The sequence below is a fragment of the Apis dorsata genome, unplaced genomic scaffold (genome assembly GCF_000469605.1).
Source record: "Apis dorsata unplaced genomic scaffold, Apis dorsata 1.3 scaffold_507, whole genome shotgun sequence".
NCBI classification, from domain to species: Eukaryota; Metazoa; Arthropoda; class Insecta; order Hymenoptera; family Apidae; genus Apis; species Apis dorsata.
In genome coordinates this window covers 119,900-142,242 of record NW_006263735.1, presented here as the reverse complement: position 1 = coordinate 142,242, position 22,343 = coordinate 119,900, and the positions used below count along the sequence as shown (strand labels likewise).

Genomic DNA, 22,343 nt, shown 5'->3' with positions numbered 1-22,343 from the left:
TAAAATTGCTAATTAAAATTATTACATACCTGAAAACCGGACCAAAAAAATTAGGATAATTGAAAATAAAATAATTTGCTCATTGTATTATCGTTTCTATCGAATTGCATTACAAGTCCTGACTAGTCCTAATAAGTACATTGTCATTCTCTTATTGAATCCATGTCCTTTGTGTCCTGCATCCTTGAAAGAAGTGTGCGCGGTTAGCACACGCATCGAACGTTTATCGTTGTCGTGCTTGAAATTATTTATCAAAGCGAATGTGCCGTGTTGTATACGAAAAATATATGTACGATGCATTATTTATCGAATACCTGCATACCGATGAAATTCTGCTACCAAATCGTGTTGCTCGAGGATTGTTCCAGATTCTATAACTATTTCTGCATCACACGAGAATTATCTGTAAAATAAAAGATTTATTATATTAATAAGATATTTAATAAGATCTAGACTTAATTATACCTTTATCTTAATGTAATGGATTAAATCATCATCGATAGTAAATCATCCTCTTTAATCCTCTTATTATAATCCTCTGAAATGTTCGATTTTATATTTAAAAATTTCTTCATTATTATTATGTAATATTTTATAAATTATATAATATTTTATATTCAGGAAAAATTTCAATTTATGTTCATCGTACAATAAAATAAATATTCATTTTTCAATAATTTTTATTTCATACTTTAAATTATATACTCTCTTACATACCTATTATTATTATTATATTTCTATGCATGTTTTTATTATCCACGTATTTCATTATTGTTTCTTACCTTAATTCGAAGTTTGCATTCATTTATTCCAAAGATATCCCAAACGAAGTTGAATGTCTTACAATGGAGGAAGTTCATCGTCATTAACAGTGTGTCTCGAAGGTATGGCGCCAAATAGACGCCGACTTTAAAATACGGCGCATGCGTACTGGCAAGGGTTCATCGATTGTAAACAAAACCGGAGGCGACCGCGTGGTTTCGATCAGTGTGGCGACGACTCTCGCGATCGACGGAAGTGGAGGAGTTGTTTTTTTTCTTCACTTTTTCCATATATTCGATTGGAGGAAATCGCAAGTTCGCACCGTTAATTCTCCATCGATATCTTCTCCTGAAAAGAGAAGAGAACGAGAAGAACGTGTAGAGCTGTTGAAACAAAGACGATTTCACTCACGGGATTAGGTGATCGAAGTTTTGGAAAGAAATTGAAAAGCACAATTTCATCGACAGTCGATCAAATTAGTTTGCTTACAATATTCAATTAACAGGAAACAAATTGAATGCGCAAAGATTGTTTTCTTACCGTTCAAACGAGTGAGAAGGAGTGTTCAACAGGCGATTTGAGGAAACCATCTTCGAGGTTCCATTCTGTTCTTTCGTTTTCTTCACTGAAAAAGACCTTTGATGTAATTCAAGGCTTGAAGGGCTCACCAAGGAATAACTGATCAACGCGTAGCAACAAGTTTCACTGAGATTTATTTCGATCTTGGTACGCTCATTCAATGAATACGAGCTGTTGGACCGTTGCGCTGGTTGTGGCCCGGTGCACATGCAGTCTGGCTTGAATAAGGGCTCCATAAGTGCAGGTAGTCTTACAAAAGGGTCCAAGTACAACGTTGTCACGTTTCTCGAGAAACTCGAGGCAGTGGCCTGAATAACAGCAACAGCGCCTGTTGAAGAGCAAGAGGGCGATAATAGTGTACCAAAGATACATGATAACGTGTATCGATACACGAGCCGAAGATCAACGACGAGTCACTCTGAAAAAAATTGTCGTCGCGAAATGATGTTTTAGCAGGAAAGAGTTTCGAGCCTATCGTTTCCTCTATTTCAACTCCTACTTTTGCAGAGAGGAAACGAAAAGGATAGGGGAACGGGGAGAAATTCGACGATTGCTCGAAATCAACGACTGTGGGCCACGAGAGTGATTCATAATAAACAATGAAGTCTCTGAAGAATCGTTGCATCGTCCAACATCGTGCTTTAGAGATTTCCGCTTGAGAACGAAACAATTCGAGGATATTGGACATTGTTTGGAGATTCATAGATTGGATAAGATACACACGCGTGAAATATCGATCGATTATTGCGTAAAGGAGAAACGAGAGTCGTCAGAAAATGTCGCTCACCTCCACGGAGATTTGGAACGAAACCTTGCCGATGATTAATTCGACGCGGATCGCTCCCCTTTTAATATCTCACCCTGTACTGATGTCAAAGAGACACGTGACTTTCGCCGCTCAGGTGGTGCTTACACTTGTGTACATAACCGGTGTGATTGGCAACATATCTGCTCTAGTCATTCTCTTTCATCGTGATAAGGTAATTAAAAAAAAAAGAATTTGTTACATGATGTTACTTATTTAAAAAATGAATGAAAAAATAACGATCGATTAATCGTATTTATATATCGATAATGATTCATTCTATGTATTAGTAGTAGAAAAGAGAAAAGTTATTTATATTATACTATTATCGGAATGTATATAAAGCGTGAAATTTAATCGATAGTAATCATAGTGAATAATACTTATCTGTATACAGATAAATATTTGTTTTCTGTAAAAACAGAATTAATTATCGATGATTAATAGATATATATCAGTCGGATATAATAAAGAAATTTAACACATGATAAATTATTTAAAGAAAATAAGTCCAATATGCCAAAGTAATAAAAAGATGAAAACAATTCTCGAAAACGAATAGTAACTAATACGATAATAGTCATTATGTAATTGAAATAAATTGTTTCAGAGAAGAAATCGAAAACACTTGTTGATGTTACGTTGCCTGGCGATCAACGATCTCGTCGCGTTATTAGGGATGCTGGTGCAAATGTATATCACGATCTATGTGGGCAGCGTGATATCCACTCGAGGATTTTGTTCTCTTCGCGTGGTGTGGAGGCTTTTCGGTTTATTCAGTGGTTGTGTCGCCATCGTGATGGCAGCTGAAAGGTGGCTAGCCTTGACTAGACCCTTCGTTTATCAGAAGGTAAGTCAAGATCCTCGATAAACCTTTATGAACGAAGGACCAACATTAGTTTTGGTATTTACAACGGCTTATCACCAGATTTTTCTTTTCATTTTATGTTTCTTTTTTTTTTTTTTTCCTCCCCATCCTTGTATCTCATCTAACGTTTTCATATTATCTCGAACTAAATCCCTGTGAGTAATGGTTTTAAATGAGTGGTTAAAATAATATTATTTGAGAATAATAATATATGCATACCAGAAAGTGTTGAATTAAATTTTTATACCGAAAAAGGTTTTGTTTTTCTCAACTGGCCATTGATATTCATGATAGCTTATTCTCGCATCGAACCTGAATGGGAATGTGGCGGCAAATATTTTTTGCGAGCGAGAGGCAAATAATACGAGATATAAATTAAAGTTTCAATTCATTTTTTTAAACAATCGCTGATTTAATTGTTAAAAATTGACGAATATGTTGCGAAAATTTAACTCGAAAATTAATAACAGTTAAATTTCATACTTTCGCGAATCCTTTGCACAATTTGATGATTGAAACATCATACAAATTTAAAATTAATGTTAGATATTTCGATATTCTTGATACATATTAGATTTTATTTAAATAAGAAATTTTATTTGTCATGTCAGAGATAAACAGGAGAAAAACGTCATGGAAACATAGCCGAAACTAGCATCACAGTTTTTATCTATGCGTGATAAGATTCACATAGACATATACATCTATTTGGTATGGACTTGACCTATTTTTTCAATAAACAATATTAATTGGAATTAGTACGAATTTAATTGGATTAATTCTTTATTCATATTGTTATATTATACGTGCAGTTATTAACAAGAATCATAATCGTCAAACTTTTTAAGCCTGTCTCCATTGCAACAATATTCCAGAAGAAAAATTCATCAATCTTGCATCATAAATTAGAAGTAAATTTCCAATTATTTAACTACTTTTACAATTACTTCTTTGTATATTTAATACGTCACACTATGATTAAAAAATTCATTCATAAGGTTCTGAACATTAACACTGAAAGATCCTTCATTGAGGATATGAATCACGAAACACTTGAGCGCATTTCTTTCATAGAATATAAGCAATCAAGCATATTATTAGAAAATAATTAAAAAAAATAATACAAAGTGTCTTCTTATTTGCAACCAACGAATTAATCGAATTAATCTTTTTTTATCTCAAAAACAGTAAACAGTGCTTGGCTAACGGAATCATAGAGTAATCTTCCGTATTAAAATTCTTGAGAATCCGGAGATATATCATCTATGGTATTGATATAGACACTACGAATATTAACTCTGTCACTTCGATGTAGCCAATGATCCGTTTGAGTCAATCTACCGCCATTTAAAACGCAGCGGAAACAATTATTTAAACCGACTGCGAAGCAAGTGCTTCTCTAATGCAGTTGGACTACCGAAATGTATATCCTGTTTGTTCTTTTAATCATCGTTCCATGTGTCTATTTACAATTCGAACAAATTTAATACTTGTAACGATCTTTGAATCTTTCGTTTCAAAATATTTAAATTATTTTTAGCGATTAATATAAATTTTGCAATTTTCTCCCGTACATTCGATAATTTAAATATTGCAGATAAGAAGTTTGATTAAATGGGATCATAGGTTATAATAACAGACGATACGAATGCCAAATTTCCCTCATATAGTGGTAATCAGCTTGACAACTTTCCAAAGTTCTTAAATTATTTTCGAGAAGAAGAGACAAGCGCGTGATCACGAGCAGCTAATTATTTCATGGTTGATTAGGAAAAAATTGATTTCCATGTTGATACTGTAATTGTAGCTGTAGTCTTGGGAATAAGACACGTGAGTTTTTATCGTCTTTGAATACAATTGTACTGGTTGCGTCGCGATGAAAAATTCGTGACCCATATTGTGACCCAAATATGGACACGCGTCGTGCCTATACCGTTTTTATCGTCATCATCAATCATCTATACTTTGTTCATTCAATATTTCATTATTTAAATAATATATTCAATCTTTATTTCGATATATTTTCTTAAAAACTTGAAAATAATGCGATAATATATTTATGCAATTCGTGCAGAAAATAATATGAAAGAAAAGATCGTGTATTTAGTTAGATTTAGCAAGTTTTTGGAATTACTCAACACGTATCTTAATTCTTGGCAGATGGAGAAGATTCAGGGTCAGTGAAATTAATGTAAACCATATTTCTGCATCGAATGGTCATTCACTTCTTCTTTTTCTTACGATATGTGTATCCACGCACGTAGTATCTTGTAAAATCATACCAAAATTTGAAAGAACATCTTCAATAATAATAATAATAAATAAATAAATAGAATTGAAAGTAGCTTCATAAATTATCATACTCTTACCTTTATCCTTATTAAATCATGAGCCACATTGTAGATATACAGTCACATTGTAATTGTCAATTGAAATAATTTTCATAAGTTGCAACCACTTATTCATACTTGTGTGTAAAGTTCCACGCTTATAACTCACAATTAATTTACTTCACTAAATAAATATGAATACAAATTTCCTTCATCCAATCAATATTTTTCCATGTACTCTTGATTCCTTGTTTTCACTTAAAAAAAAAAAAAAGTATGAGAACATGTTCACAACGAAACTTCATTCACTTCATTCACCCATACCGTTACATCCTTTCCAACCGTAAAAATAAACCACAATCAGTCGTTCAATTCAAAGAAGATTAAAAGGAGAACTAGGAAATCCACTTCTCTTGTTAGCATCTACCCCAAGGGGACACTTCTAGTAGTACCCTATAAATTTGTAACACGATAGATTTTACCTTTCGAAACCCGATGGAGCGATTTCAAGGATATAGAGATACGAAACGATGATTATAAAGTCGACGAACCATGGATTAGTAACGTTCGAATGCACCTGGATCGGCTCTCCTCTCTATACCAAATATAGCTTGGAAATCTCGACGACATTTTAACGATACTTCGGCTTTAAGTTTGATAAAAATGTAGAAGAGTGAAAATGGCCAGGCTTCCAGCCAAAGTAAACTGGATCGACGATTGGGCAATGCGTCAAATTATCTTTCGATGATTTTATGCGAATCTCTGTCTTCGAAAATGAGAGTGTTAACGAGCTCGTTGAATTATGTTCAAGGCGGATACAGAATGTACAGAATCGACGAATAATTTACAATGTACATTTTCGCGAGGAATTAATATTTCGTTTCTTCCTCCTAATTTCTAATTTTGAACGAAAAGAGGTTAAAGAATTGATTCACACCTAATCCATAAAATATATTACATAAGATATTTGAAATTCCTTACAAATTTTTGCGTTCTTTATAAACCAATGAAATGAGATTTAAAAAGTCTGAATTATGACGTCTTAAAATTTTTTTTGGACTATCTTAGGGCTATTTTTAGCAGCCAATTAATATGAGAAGACGTGTCCTTGATACTTTAAGCGTGGGAGAGGAGAAAATTGTGAGGTTAATGTAATCTTATAGAAAGTTGTATGTCTGAATGATTTGTTAAAATAATTTTGTGAATAACAATATATATATTATAATATATTATATATTATATTATATATTATAATTAAAAGTTAATATATATTGTTAAGTTGTATATATAATATGTATATATAATAGTGTTGTGTAACGTCATAGACTTATCTTTACTTTTGATAATCATAATTAATTGTTAATAATATATAGATATTATTTGATATTAATATCTTTCATGTAGGAAAATTCATATATTTTTTTATATCATATCAATTAAAAAAAAAATTCAATCATAATTTCTTTTTAATTTTGTGACAGAATAACAATGTTTGAGCGATAAAATGTTACGCATCATGTTTGTTATTTATTATTGAACATGTTTATCCTGGTTATCTTTATCTAGCATAACATCTTTTCTTTCTAAAGGGAATTTATGATTATGATTCGTGAGATTTTCGCTTGTATTGAAATAAAGTATGTAGTCAAGTGTCGACATTCTCATACAAAGGGGAAACACAGCTGTGAAAATTCGTTTCCTGTTGTTAACTAGGTAAATAAACGATGTTTTTGCTCGTCTTCTCTCTGTTAGCTTCATCAAAAGAAAGAAATTATTTTACATTTTTTTGATTTTAATTAAAAAGAAGAAAGAAGATGAAGAATTATTTAACTTTTCATTTTGATTCTTTTATATCATTCACAGTCACAATATTAAATTATAATCTCAATTTCTTATTAAATATTTATTATTTTTAAAAAATATTGATAAATAGAGGTAATAAATATTCATATCTTGTATATAGAGGAAAAAAAAAATCTCCAAACATTTCATTATCATCGAAGTTGCATCATCGAAGAAAGAAATTATTCAATCCTCATCTTCATATATTTCAAGCTTAATATTTGTAATACTTATCCAACTTCCCGATTTCAGTTCCTCTTCAACAATATTTTCTTTGATAGAAAAACCAAATTAGACACTTGTTGATCCATCTATCTAATTCAAAGTTTTTAAATTTCTTCTTGTTAAAAACCTCATGTTATTAATTCTAAAATATCCGAGATATTTCCATTAAAAATTCACTTATTCTGCAAATATTAAAATAATATTAGCTAAACAAACAATTTATCCTATAGTCTTGAAATTGAAAATTTTTTCTCGATAAAAGTGACAGATAAAAGTGACAGAAGTAAGAGTATAATAAAGAGAATACGATGCTTGTACAATTACAGTGTTTCTTTTCTTCTTTGTTTTGTCTACGTGTCAAACATGTTCAGTTTCTCCTGTGAATAGATCTTGTCCTCCCCTGAAAGCACTTAACCACCTCCGCAAAAGAATAACAAAAAATCCTGAGTGGAAGGTTTCATCCCTTCATTTCTCGAGAAACACATTTATCAGGTTTGTGAGGGGTGATATTCTTTGCTTCATACGTGGATATAAAGATATATGATATTATACGATAAATAAATCAACCTGTTAATAATCTTTGATATGAAAAATAGCGGAGAATGTAAAAAATATGTATCATTTCTATGAATATATTTGAATACACTGTAGTCTTCTTATTTATAGTAGCTTATTTATTTACTTCTTCTTTTTAATTGGATTTCGTTATTTCACGTATTTGAGATGAGTGAGAAGAATTATATCACAGCATGAAATAAGCATCAAGCACTAAAGAAAATTTACAGCATTCCAAATCAGTCAAATAAAATTGGATGTACAAGAATGATTCTACTCGATGAAAGAATTTTGGAATCAATTCCAATAAAAATACCTTAGTAATATATTTATGTAAAATTTTCAAATAACTATACATTACGTTGTTTGGCAAATACAAAGAAGCAAAGAAGATCAATTCAATACCAAATAAAAATCGAGTATTTCATATATTCTTTGTGTTATAATAAAAAATCAGAGGATTAAAAAAATTCTAGAAATCATAAATGAATTTTATGGTTTAAAATTTAAAGAAAATATTATATTTTCCTAAACGGAAGATTATATCTCTTTAAGATTTTTTCTGTTTGTTCTATTCTATTATTACAAACCAAATATTTATATCAATCTATTATTATGTCAAAACAAACTTCTTCCAAAGATGTTCTTCGTCGGAACATAAATCTCAAAAGTAATATATTCACCAGATAACAAATGACGTGATAATTTGCACTAATTTTTAAGTTTGACTTAACGATATAGAATTTCGTTCTGCAAATAACGAGTCGTGCTTTGTTTGGTCTTCGAAGATTACCCATTCGATGATGAAACTTTTCAATGATAACAATTTTTCAATGTAAACAATGATATCATGGTGATTCCTTTTTCCGCATTTTTCTTATACCCAAGATATCTAAAATAAGATTTAAGATAGTCAACAACGTTTCAGATCAATGATCCTAGAAGTGACGCAAATTAGAAGTTCATCTATTTTGAGATGCACGAGTCTGGGATAAAAACAAAAATATGTATAAAGTTTGATCGCCATTCATAAATTTTTGCCTGGTTTTTGATCTTACACCGGATGGCTCTCTGTATTCAATTGCTCATTATAACAATCGTTGGCGGTCCATTAAAATCGAATCGATATTCTTTGTCTGTTTTTCGCCACGCGTCATCATCAAAGTTCATTGACTTTGCGTTGAGCAATGATCGATGAGATTCGTGTGTCGAAAATAAACACGTGGCTCGGTGTCTAATCAAAAGTATTATTTATTTCTATTTGTGTAATTTGCAGCTGTTTCTTTCAATCAAAAAATTGGTGCGCTGATTAGAAGTGGAAAGTGTGTATCTTTACGAGATAAATTTATACGTTTGTTCTTTTAACTGGTAATTGTATATTTATTAATTTGATATGATTAACGTTGTTACGTTGTTGTTTTTTTTATCTTGTTTTCTATTCTTTCACTTGCAAATTAATATAACAAAGGAGAATTAGATTCTGAAACATCTATCTCTTGAAAAATACAATCAATAGTAAATGGTAGAGAAAATGTATTGACTTAGTCTTCTTCCATCCCTCATTTAGCTCAATTTAATTCGTCCCTCGACGTCAAATTGACACAATAATGAAAAAAAAAAAAAAATCAATAGAAAAGATAAGTAAATTCAAACTTCTTCATTGATTAATAAAAATATTAAATTTCTCTCTATTCGAGAATAAAACACAAATTGCATTATTCCTAAATAAAAGATCAATCTGAAGATTAATTTTATTTCAATATATCAAATTGACACGAATAGAATAATGTTTAATTGCTATTCACTGAAGATTCTAATTAATTTATTTCTCACATTGGGAATAAAATATTATTTCCCAATTGTTGTGCTACTCAATCTGTGACACCCATGTGTGTTCTCCAGCAGGTGACGTACCCAATGATTGTACGTTGCATGCTGGTGCTCTGGTTGGTCGCTCTGGCATTGACAAGTATGCCAATGATGGGTTTTGGCGTGTATTACAAAGGTGAACGATGCGTACGGTACAGAGAAGCCACCGAGCCAGCTGACATCGCCTACGCATATGTTTGGTTCGTTTTCGGTGAGTATAGAACATTATTGCGATCGATAAATCCTTGAACGTGTCTCGACTACCGTATCGCAATTTAAACGCGGTCAAACCTTGATTATTGGAAGCTTTTTCCCTTGAACCTTCAATCATCAACCGTTTCACAAGGAAATTAAAAAAAGATTTATACCTTGTAATGATAATTTTGTGTACAACTTGTGTACAAAAATTAGTTTCGAAACTTTATTATATTCAGTTATATTATATTGATTTTCCTTTTTCCTTTTTAAATTTTTACTAAAGGTATTTTTAATAAAAGTATTTTATAATTTGACGAAACGTGAAAATTGATTGATTTATCTTGTAAATATTAATGGTTCTTAGGTACGGGCCTCTGCCTGTCGATAGTTTGGTGCAATCTGGCCGTTTCCAGGGCGCTTAGCAGGCTAAGTCGCAAAGCTGGCGTCCTCAGGCGAGTAACGAGATCCTCCTCGAGGGCGAAACCACTTTTGACAGTGACGGGGCCAGCGCCGGAAATCGTCACCACCGCCGAGGAAAGGGCATTCGCAAGATTGATGGCCGTGTTATCGATATCTTTCGTCGTATGCTGGATGCCGCAAATGGTAAGCGATCGATCGATGGAAGTAATTGATTGAATTAATTCCTCCCAGCCGGAACACCATCGCCAATTAAACGACGCTCGCGTCTTTTTGGCAAGCTAATTAGAATTCGTGAAATGCGCCACTTCCAATCCATCCGCTTTCGAATAGTTTGGATAAATACGTTCGTCCGTTAGAGAAATCTTATTATTTATTGTATTCTTTTAGTAGAAAAAGTAATTTAAACGTTTGGCTAAATTAAAAATTTTCTTGAAAGAAAGATCGAGAAAGATTGGTATTTTATAATTCTATATTTCAATTTATCAATTGTTACGATTGACAAATTCTTTCAATACGATTGTTTAGTTATCTAAATAAAAGTGTGATTTTATATTTTCATAATTAACGACACATTAATAACATTTCGAGAAGGAAGTGTCTATGAAGGAGTTTCCGGTTCTTTTATGGAAGCAATAGCGTTTACGTGACGCGATTGCTAGAGATTTATTTGATGATAGCATTTGCTCCTATGTCGTCGAAACATCGATAAAATTTGCCATCATATCCGTCGTGACGAGATTTTAAAAGTGAATCGATATTTTTTATTCCACACCATGTATCGTCCTTAAAGTGCCCATTTAATAATTCGTGATCGAGCGATATTTAATTCAATTTCAACCCTTCTAATGCGATTAATATGTATAACGTTAATTGATGTTAATTACTTCCTTGGATGAGGGAAATAAAAGGAACCGTCATGCTAATGTGGTTAAATATATCGATGGATCAGAATAGAATCTTTATTTAGCTTTGATTAAAGAAAGCATATATTTAAATATTTTAATAGTGAAGAGACGTATAAAACACCGTTAGAACGTACCTCCTTCTATAATATTAAGATCATTTTAAAAAATGAAAATAATCTTCAGGATATTTACAGAAATATTTTTTTGTATTATTCTCTTTTCAAAATTCTCCAGATATATATATATATTTTTTTTATAAAATAATATCAACTCCAAGATTTTTCAATAGAAAATTTGTAAAAAAAATCAAAAAATTTTAAGTTTTCTTCAACTGAATTCTTTCCAAGTTCAAATTCTGGATAATTGTACAAGAAAATTGAATTACATTATTCAAATAGTATTTAATGAAGCATTGAAGAAGCTATAAGATTCGCAAATCGAGGATATTTCGTGTAATTCCGAAGGGATCATTATCATTGCTTCAAGCTCCCGCATTCCTGAATTTTTAATTCGAAGTAATCACGATGTATGTATCCTGCCGGCAAGAATACAATCGCCTCGAACAATGCACTCGGTGGTACGGCGGTTGCATACTCACGAGCATTCCCCCATTTCCATCTCCTTATCCGCTCAGCATCTTATTCCAAAGTGTTTTCCTCGCGCGACGTGTAAATTTCCCCCGATTTCTACGTTCCTACAAATCGAGTCGCGCGGTTCACGTTCGCGTTCCTCCTCTGAACTTTTGCAACTCGGGTTATTCTTCCCGTTCCTCGAGCAAGCGTACGAACGACGGAAAATAATGTAACGATTAGCTCGCGCAAAATTGCGAACGTGACGCACTTCCGGCGCCCAGGACGAAGGTTAAACGCGATTGATTTAGTTTGGAATATCGTCACGTACGATCGATAATGGTTTTGCAGAACAGAACAGGATGTGGAAAGATTTCGAGAAATGTCGAATGAAAATTTTCCATCGCGTTCTTTCATCGGCGACAGTGTATTTCTGTTGTTGACCTTTATCGCGTGGGTTTGATGTTGATACTATCCGTGACCGTGACACTTTTCATTCTACGTCATTTTTAGCGATGTTACTTAATTGTAAGGCTTGATTTCGAAATTTTTTCTCGATTTCGTAATTCGATTAAGAATTTTATTAATTAAAACGAATCACAAAGATATATATATCTATATATAAGATATATAGATTATAAGATAATTGTCCTTATTTGTCGATTTAATAACACTCCTGGTATTTCATTATTTTTCATTAGAATAATTTTTTTTAAGATTGAAATAATTTGAATTCTTTTGGAAAAATTGCAATTGAAAATTTCATCGAAATCGATGGATGCAAAAACAAACGATGATCAAAACGTGTAAAAAACGTGTAAAATTATCTCGTGCAATACGAGATTTGTAACTTTTGACAGCAACTATCAATTGCTAGATCTATTATATTTTGTAATGGTGTTGCATCGGCTATCACGAAATAAAATCACTAGTGGCGCATTTATATTCCCCACAAAAACCCAGTAGAATTGCAAATCTGTTAGAATCAAGTGACAACAATAGAAAGGCATTGGTTAACAAAAATTATCGCTGCTTTGTTTCGACAGATTTCCATTCCATTGGCACAATTCGCGATGCAGTTGGCAGAGAAGGCGATACTCGCACGAAAATTGATTCGTATATTTCACCTGGCCGCCGACGTGCTCCTTTGCATTCACTTCACCCTGGATCCGTACATTTACGTGTTGCTAAGGATGCCACGGCCGAGATTCCGCCTTCTCAAACCCCTGTGCAAGATCTGTTGGCCAGCAAGAAGCCGATCGAGCTCGTTCAATGGTGAGTCTGGTCAATCCGAAACCCAACTTTCGTATTTAGAGGAGATGGGAACAATTAGTCACGCAAGTGGGACCAATCGCGTAGAAATATGAGATTAATCATGCGCAATATTTATTTCCTTTCAATATTATACGGTGTTAATTAACAATATATTAGCTTTATATAATATTTAATATTGTGTTAATAATAATAATACTACGTTAATTTTGTTAATATGTTAATTAGCTAATTATTGTCTTAACATTATTTTCATATTGAAATAAACAGAAGATGCTACTCGTCGCAATTGCGTGACTTATTCTGCATTCTACAATCGAACCTTTCCAATTAACCATTGTCTTAATTTCGAAAGATCGAACAACTAAAAAAAAAAAAAGTGAAGGATGGTTGCTCTATTTACTTCTGGTTTCCAAAGTGTAACATAACTTCTAAGTGTATTCATCCGAGGAATCACGTATTATACGATTGTCTAATGGCACGTGCAACGAGGAAATGAAAAAGTCAATACAGTAAAGATGCATAAAGGGAAGGATTATTTCATCTCTTGATGATTCCTTCGTTGTTTAGCTACAATCAAGGGACTTTTACACGAGACTTTGAATTGAAAATTGAATCGAATCCTTAAAGAATTCATCATTCGTTGAATCTTCACGTAACACATCATTCCTTAATCATTTTGTACTCTATCGTGACTTATAATATCCTCTCTATCGTAATCAATATTGCACTCGATATCCATTCCTTCATCTTCTAAACAATGTGATCTATTATAATCTATTTCTCTAATCTTATCATCCTTGATTCGTTATAATTCATCCTCTCCTTTGCCAAAAGAAATTGAAAGAATAATTTTAATCTTAATCTTTCAAGATTCTCATCTAACGAATAATCTGAAACTTGTAATGCAATTATCACCGATCAGTTTCTCCATAGATTAACAACTTTTGGCGTGGAGTGGTATTATTCCTCTTATCAGATCTTAGATTCGATGTTCATGATTCCATCACCGATTGAAATGGACTCTCTAACACCTGACAGGTACCACAGACCACCAGGGCAGCAGTGGTGATCCGTCGACCCCGATCACCGAGGCACCCTCAACACCCGTCAGCGAGGAACACGATCCTCCTTTAGTGGCGGTGTCGGTCTGAGACAGGCTTCAGCGAATGATCTTCCTGAAACGGCTCAAGAGTCACGATGGTAGCCAGGTTTGAGCTGCACACTCTTCGAGAACGTTGGAAGATCTTCGCTCGGTATACACGTACGATTAAACGAAATTCGATCGAGCCGAAAATTATTTACTCAAGGCACAGCAAAAATATCGAAATTATCGCGAAATTTTAAGATTTCTTGTTTTGGCTAATGATCAGAAGAGTATTTGATCCTTCACTTTATTCTTCTTCTTTTATTGTTGTTATTATTATTATTATTATTATTATTAATACTCTTTCGTATCCTTGGATCCATTTTATTCATTTGGAAAAATGTAAAATTCTTTTTTTTTTTTAAAACGAGACAAGATATATTCAAATGTGAAATTTTTTATCTCGAATGAATCCAAGGATACTAATTATTGTTCAAGTATCTCAGTGGAATGGTTTCCTCCGAGGAATTTTCAAGATTATGCAGTGAATCCTTGAGGAACAAATCAGGTGCGTTGAGATTGATACCTCGCTGATTTTTCGTGTACAATTCACGTGTTCGAATGTTCTTGTTTCTTTTCTTCAGTTTCCATGTCACTGTATATGATCCATTGTACAGATCATTTTATCCGTTGTAATTTCATGTATCTTAATATTCTTCTTATTAATTGACTTTAAAAAAAAAAGAAAAAAGAAAAAGTATCACGTATCATACTTTATATTGAAAGTATTGCACAAAATTGCACAAAATTTGTAAAAGATACATATATATATCAAGTATCATATATCGAAATTGATATTTATTATCGAATTCTTATTTTGTTTTTTTTTGTTACTGAATTGTATTAAGAAAGTAAGAGCAAACAGCATTCCAAAAAATTATCATCGCAATGTGTGATGCGTGTGTCGTATTTATCATTTGTTAATTTTGTAAAAATCCATCAAGATTCTATACAAAATACCCGATTCTAGTAAAATACAGAAGACTCTACTCGTTTGCAGTTTGCAAGTGAGAGTGAGTGTCGTCTTTTTTTTAACCGGGTATTTTGAAAAAAGAAATTGTAAAAATCGACTTAAAATTTTCTTCTTACATAAGAGTATATTCATAATTAAAAATAATATCAATTAAGTTTTAAGAAGTATATTTTGTGTATTAAGAAGTATATTTTAAGTAAATCTATATCAACGAAAAATCATCAATAATGCAAGTATCGACACACATTTCTATCACAGTTGAATAAATAATGTCTAGTCAATAAAATAATGCAAGCGTGCAGTAATTTACGAATTATAAAAGAGCAAAGAATGAACATTTACCAAAGTATTAAATATTAAAGGCATATTTTTACCGTACAATGTAATTCCGTAAATAGAATTTAAGAAAGAAGAGCATTATATATATCTTTTTCTTTTCTATAAAGATATACACTGATAAAAGTACTTATGTATACAAATAGATTAATCAACAATCTTGTGATTAACATGACGTTACCATGAATTCTTACTGACTTTATCACTACAGCCAGTGTAACTCATAAATATCTTATCATTTTCTATTGTATCGATGTAATATTATTAATAAATTTTAATCATTTTTTTTTTAAATACATATTCTAATATTCAAATTCAAATTTTTCATTTAAATAACGTGACGGATTCTGCTTTTATTTTTCTGTCAATATTCAATTCTTATAAATAATCCATCTAAAATGATTTCTAAAATATTGTACATTAGTAACAAACACGATTTTATTCGATTCTATTCGATTCGTTCGTAGAAAGAAACAAATTAAAGTGAGTGTGTTCAAACGTTAAAAAGGATGCACAGAAGAGAACGAAATAAGAATGGAAAGGAAGGAAGTACATATAATACAAATATATTTCATACGTAATTACGTATTCTCTTGCTTCTAGACACTTAACAACAATTAATCAATAACTTACGGGACGCGATCGTTGCTGAATACATGACACCTTTTATGTTTAGTTGTATTGCACACTAGAAATATACCACAGATTCATTCGTACACAGTATCAATCGGTGATACGTCTGGCGTACTTTCACGTATACCTTAAGTATCTATACAATAAATAATAATTCGACTTTTTCTTTTTTTTTCATTCCACTCGTATCCCATTTTACTCAATGATCTATAATATATCTTTGTTCAATTCCACACTCACAAAATACACAAATCGAAATTTCATCATTTGTATCATTCCTCGATTATGTTAACGACGAAACAATTGTCCTTTTCTCTCAATACAGGCATAATATATCACCAAAAAATCGTCCATTCCTTCGATGCACTCTTTTCTTCTAATGAAACGATCATCATTTCATACGATTCATCATCCCATCCAAGCACACGTGAATCACTGATACTTAAGAAACGATATGACACCGAACATTGTCTCACGAGAAAATTGATTCTCACGAAAAAATTGATTCTCACGAGGCGAACGCAAGGTCGAAGGCAAATATATCTCTCTTTTCTCAATTCTCAATTCCCGTTCATTCACGAGTTCAAACGCGCGAAAACACGTATATACGCCTCTCTACGATAATAGAAATCACACTGATAAACAAAATATAAGCCCCCGCACGTGATCAACGATTTTCCACTAGCAATAGATTTTACCTTGTTTCGAATAGGCTTGCGAACAATGATTTATCACACGTACAGGTATGTCGACATTAATTATGTACACATCGAAAAGGTGTCTTTGTCTCTCTATGATGATCGTAGAACGAATCTTGTGATCGTTTTTGTTTTTTTTTTTCGAGCCGTCGAGAGAGAAGTCGAATTCTTGATTGAATCTTTTTCGGCGGAATATCGATGTTTGATCAAGATGTGATGAATATTTGTACGATTAGAATTGAAGAGTGGATATGAAAAAGGCTATATGCATTGGAAATTAAAAATCTTATTTATCGAAAAGATTTCAAAATTTTTGTCTTAAGTGTAAGTATAGTATTGTTAATTGAAGAAAGGAATTTTATCATGATGTTTAAAGCCTTTTTCATTTCCAATCTTCAAGCCTCGAATTCATTAAAGTAATTCGAATCAGTCTTGAAGCATTTGAATCGTTCGTTCGGCTCTTCCATTAAAAAACGACAACAGACCTTGGAGACATTTCAACAAACTTTTATATTTTTTTTATGTTTTTTTTTCATGCTTTTTTTTCTTTTTGCATATATATTTAGACAACACATCCATACGATTCTCTTTCAATTTTCATGATCGAAGGATGACAAATTCATTTATTACAATATCTTTTACAATCAACAAACAGCTTCGTAATAATCCCCCAAAGTATACGTACCCTAAAACACCTAACTCCTTGGCTCCGTGAGAGATCTAAAGTTGGTAAAATGAATGGAAGAAGATTCGTGAATCGACATTCAAAAAGTAATATCCGAAGTTGTAAAATGTCCTCGGTTTTTCAAACGAATCATCGTATTAAAAGTGCAAAATTTGAAAAATTTGCGATTCTTTCTTAGTTTATCAAGGAACCGATCGACGTGCGAATGCGAATAATTCTCGTGCGGAAATAATCAATTTCGAAAAATCAATAAGGGCGAAAGTGCGCAAATCGAAAGATACGATTAAATATCATAAAAATCAAGATCTCTATCGTGGAACGCAACACTTGGTCTTGCGTAAGACTATGTCAAGTATTTCGATATCAATTAATTATTGTCAAATACACTGTATGTTTAATTACGTATGATCGATACATCCTCAAATCGTTCAAACTCGTAAAAAAGTCAGATCATTACTCTAATTGTAAATTGAAGCGAATAAAACGCGCGGGAGGTGTATAAATAGCTTAATAACTATCGAGAAGTACCGTGAAGGTACTGCAGGGGAAACTATGCGAATTGGCCTCTCGAATTTTGTACCATTTAATACATATATAGACGAACAAAACAATTTTTCCTCGAGTATAACTGATTATCGCGACGAAGAATTTTTTGAAGAATTCTTTTTTATTCAAATTGCGATTTATACTCTAATCTCTCTTATGCTTTTAATAATTCTTTTCTTTTTTTTTCTTTTTTTTTCTTTTTTTTACTTTCAATAACATCTTCGCCCAAATAAAAAAATATCTATTTTTTAGGAAGGACGAAAAATTTTATCGAATACAAATTTCAATTTCGTCTCCCTTTTAACAATTGAACATTCATTCGATCGTTCCTAATCTCTCCCTTATCTGGCCATATAAATTGTAATTCCTTCGACTAACAATAACAACAATATTATCACATTCCAATCCAAAATAAATTGATTCGTGACCTAGGTTAAATATTTATCCAGTCTGAGCTGCGAAGAAAGAAAAAATTTTCACTAGAATTCCATTAGCGATTAAACATGGAACACATTCTCTTACGATCGGTGAATAATTAATAAAATGTGTTATGTTATTGCGCGTCTACTACTTGTCGAGCGCGAGGCGTCGATCGATGGACAATGATAAATTCGTTTTGGCACTTTTAACTCGATTAGCTCCCTTCTAACGTTTTATGATATTTTTAGGCCAATAGTCACGTAGTATAAGCTCGATTCAACGCTCTTCCAGGTATCGTAATCCATTTCGTTTCAATGTTTAATTCCAAAGTGTAATATTATACATTTGACGCAACAGGGATATACACTCGCGAGCGAATCAATACGCGTGTATACGATCACATACGATTCATCCGTATACCCTTCTTCTTTATTGAACATCGAAGTATATCGACACGCTGAATCATCAGCCGACGAATTAAGTATCATCGAGAGAAAGCCAACTTTTTCTATTTCAAACCGGTGCAAAAGTACAAATTTGCGTGGAATCGATTTTCTGAAATCAAATACGAAATTCAAAACGATCAGATCACGTTCAAGCGATATCCATATCAGACTTGCACGGTTTTTGATGATAGTCTGAGCAAGTGAGGGCTTGAGATATTCGTCTGGTTTTGAACTTGATTTCAGCGAACCGATTTTCAGTTCTGTCGCAGAACGATCCAGCAAGAATTGAATAAATTATATGGCAAAGGTCTGATCATTTAACGTCGATATTGACGTAAAGATCAGAGAGAAACATATCTAAACTGGTTCCACGACAGTTTGCTTCTTGGCACCTTAATAATAACGGACCTCCCTTATCCTGGTTTTGATCCACTCGGCCAAAATCAGCCAGAGAACCTTCCCGCGTTCCCTGAAAAATCGTCGGGCGAACACGTCCTGAACAGTCACGATCGGACAATGACGGACCCGACTACGTGTGAATTGCACACGTAACAATGAATCCCACGGCATGTCGTGCCGATGCGAGTAAAATGCGGCCCTTACCTGTAAAATCAGAATTTTAGAAATCAACGAAATGGAATTTGTTTCCGTTAATGTGGAAAAATGTAAATGAAACGCCAATATTTTACGATTTCGCCTTTTGCAGTGATTATATTTCTTTGATAGAAATATAGATTAGAGAAGAAATAGGAATATTATCGAGGATATCAAAAGAGCACCGTGGCAGAAGATATGAAGACCCCGGAGATCCGGAATTCTATGAAGTTTCTCTCGTTTCTTTCGAGTTTTATATTTCTAACGATGAAATTTGTACGTACATATGATCTCAATGTTGAAAGGATAAATCTATAAAATCGAGCATAACAATTTGATCGTAATAATTGTTTTTTAATCGATCTTACCGAGGACCGTGCCAGATCAGATCACACTTTCCAAAGCAGCAGATGATTGGTCGAATCCTCACGACCAGCCTGCAGCTCGGCGGATGCCTGTGGACCTCTAAAATCCTCGTAACCATCTCCACCGGATATTACCAACAATTTTCCACGATTGATATTGTTCTGTTGTGCTTTGTTAGATTTCAAAGAATATCTGTTCACCTTTGGACGCGGGTCTGGTTTTGGCGGGGTTATTGTTTCCACGCAAGTGAGGAAACGCACGTGTCCGGTATGTCCATGAGGAATACCTGAAAAACAAAACAAAATAAATGTTAAAATCAGAATCGAGGAAACAACATCCGCATCTGTTGCCAATCGACAAAACATTTATGCTTCCAAACTTATCTCCCTCTTTAAATGCTCGTACACGTGGCATAATTCGTGCGAATAATTCAAAAACGACCGAAATACATCTATCCTTGTGTTCAGAGGCTCTGATTTTCTTGCAACAGAGTATCACAAATATCGAAATTAAATTGTAACAAAGATTGAAAGCCTGGTAGAGACGTCAAAGGCCCCGTTTCCGGAAATTTATTACGCTGGTTTACGCAGATGCACGAGGAGGGATGAATTTTACAAATGATTGATCGAGCCGTCGCGAACACTCGCGATGAAGCCACGAAGCAATTCGTACAGTGGCCAGATTCTAATTATATCGGAAGCAATGAGCGGCGATTATAAACGATTGAACGTGACGTCAATACGTACCAGTCACGATCGGTGGTTGGGACATCCTCTGAGTGGATGGCTTTATATGGGGAATTGGCACGGTCAATAGTACGCCGGCGCTCGTGCCGATCCAAAGCAACTCGTTGCAAGCCAAAAGTGCGGTGACCCTGAGACAGGCGGCCTTGTGCTGTCGTATTATGTCATCGCAACCTGCAGCAAGTTTAAAGCTTCCGTTAAAATAAATACCATGTATAGTACGAGAGAAAAAAAATTTCTTCTATTAAATAATCATTATATCTGAAAAATAAATGTTAATATGAACTATAAAGAATTTTATGGTAAAAGTAACAACTTTTTCTTATTTTTCTTGTGTTAAAAATTAAATTTTTAGCGATAATATCTGTTTAAAAATATCTGTAAAATGATTATAAAAATTTTTTATATATTTTAAATTGACTCGATCAACTTTGTGTATACTTAAACAGACCCAGAAATAGGCCAGAACCAGTGTCCCTCGGTCCAATTCGTGAACGACAACCATTAGTCTACTAGTGAAATGAATTTGGAAAGCGAAACCACTAAGGGGAATTTCTTGTTCCTACATTTAATGGCCTGTTATGTCAGGTAAGATTCTCTATTTTATCGTCGATTTTCGAATCTAACGAAATCTTTAGATTCTTTTTTTTAAAAGACAACAAAGAAAAATATAATATATTGTACGAATTATTTTATATAGATATTTATAGAAAAAAAAACATATATCATATATTTACATTTATATTTATCACACTACGAAAAATCTTAAAAAAAAAATTATCCAATCCAATTGTATATTCATAATTCGATAATTTCTCAAAGTGAAATTATCGAATCAAAGAAAGGAATCTATTTACGATATATTTGATCCCATCTTTAATTTTCTTTATTTCATCTCGAATTTTCGATCAAAAGAAGATAAAAGATGTGATTAATTGCGCGAAGAATAAAGTATCATAGGAATCAAGACAAGTAGAAACTTACTGGTAAGCATTTTGGTGACAGCTGGTGCTATATTGATATCTGTCAAGCATTCGTAGCTACCAGAATGGAATAATCGCAGCACGGCGCTATTGTGCAAAGAGATCCACACTCCTAATCCACCGGAACTCGCCATACAGGAAACGGACAAAGATGTGTCGTTGCTAACGGCGAACGTATGTTCTATATCCAATGTGTGGGTATTGAGAATCTTCACCGAATTGTGGCATCCGCACCAAAGTTTACCGGATACAGGAAGCATTTTAGTCACTGGAGAAGCGACGGTACCCACCGATACCGATGTTGGATCGGGTGTGTTCCAACCACCCACTACAATTACACAACAATTTTATATTATATTATATATACAATTTTATATTATATTATATTATATATTATATAAATTAAGACTGTTGGATTTATTGTAAATTATGCCAAAGAATATTTTATACAAGATTTATTTTAATTTATTCATATTTTACAATGTTTTTATTCTTTTCTTTTTGTATAAAATTTATCATATAACTTACTATGATCTCGACAATAGACGGTGATGTCTCCATTGGCGAGTGACAC

The 22,343-nt window shown here is 32.9% G+C and overlaps 2 protein-coding genes and 1 long non-coding RNA gene across 5 annotated transcripts in view; 1 reads left to right on the top strand and 2 right to left on the bottom strand.

Annotated features, from left to right (window-relative positions):
- Positions 1–9: 9 nt before the first annotated feature.
- On the bottom strand, positions 10–920 carry LOC116186197. The gene is made up of 3 exons (XR_004151143.1): positions 783–920; positions 315–403; positions 10–237 (listed from the first exon to the last, which is right to left on the bottom strand). It is a non-coding gene; the product is annotated as an uncharacterized LOC116186197 (long non-coding RNA).
- Positions 921–980: 60 nt separating this feature from the next.
- Positions 981–21,552, top strand: LOC102675608 (prostaglandin E2 receptor EP3 subtype). Of its 3 annotated transcripts, none has more exons than XM_006620355.2 (6): positions 981–2,321; positions 2,757–2,996; positions 9,872–10,046; positions 10,398–10,636; positions 12,974–13,202; positions 14,241–15,945. In XM_006620355.2, the coding sequence occupies exons 1-6, from the start codon at positions 2,118–2,120 to the stop codon at positions 14,351–14,353; spliced, it is 1,200 nt and encodes a 399-aa protein (XP_006620418.1). In that variant the 5' UTR covers positions 981–2,117; the 3' UTR covers positions 14,354–15,945. The 3 variants fall into 3 exon arrangements, with proteins under 3 accessions (XP_006620418.1, XP_006620419.1, XP_006620417.1); XM_006620356.2 differs by lacking the exon at positions 14,241–15,945 and adding an exon at positions 21,236–21,552 and having other exon boundaries at positions 982–2,321; positions 9,869–10,046; XM_006620354.2 differs by having other exon boundaries at positions 982–2,321; positions 9,869–10,046.
- The window catches only part of LOC102676014 (rho guanine nucleotide exchange factor osg-1), a 60,343-nt gene continuing 54,463 nt past the window's right edge, over positions 16,464–22,343 (bottom strand). Inside the window, exons 23-27 of the mRNA XM_006620357.2 lie at positions 22,298–22,343; positions 21,771–22,097; positions 20,790–20,960; positions 20,046–20,329; positions 16,464–19,686 (exon numbers count right to left, since the gene is read on the bottom strand). The exon at positions 22,298–22,343 is cut by the window's right edge and continues 21 nt beyond it. Coding sequence (XP_006620420.2) covers positions 20,067–20,329; positions 20,790–20,960; positions 21,771–22,097; positions 22,298–22,343 — 807 coding nt within the window. The 3' untranslated portion in view covers positions 16,464–19,686; positions 20,046–20,066. The remainder of the gene's footprint in view (positions 19,687–20,045; positions 20,330–20,789; positions 20,961–21,770; positions 22,098–22,297) is intronic.

What these genes read in the sequence shown, in the direction of transcription:
- LOC102675608 (XM_006620354.2), top strand. Translation starts at nt 2,118, where the DNA reads ATGTCGCTCACCTCCACGGAGATTTGGAACGAAACCTTGCCGATGATT. An exon ending in GACCCTTCGTTTATCAGAAG is followed by an intron (nt 2,997 to 9,868) that starts GTAAGTCAAGAT and finishes TGTGTTCTCCAG; the next exon opens with CAGGTGACGTACCCAATGAT. An exon ending in ATATGTTTGGTTCGTTTTCG is followed by an intron (nt 10,047 to 10,397) that starts GTGAGTATAGAA and finishes AATGGTTCTTAG; the next exon opens with GTACGGGCCTCTGCCTGTCG.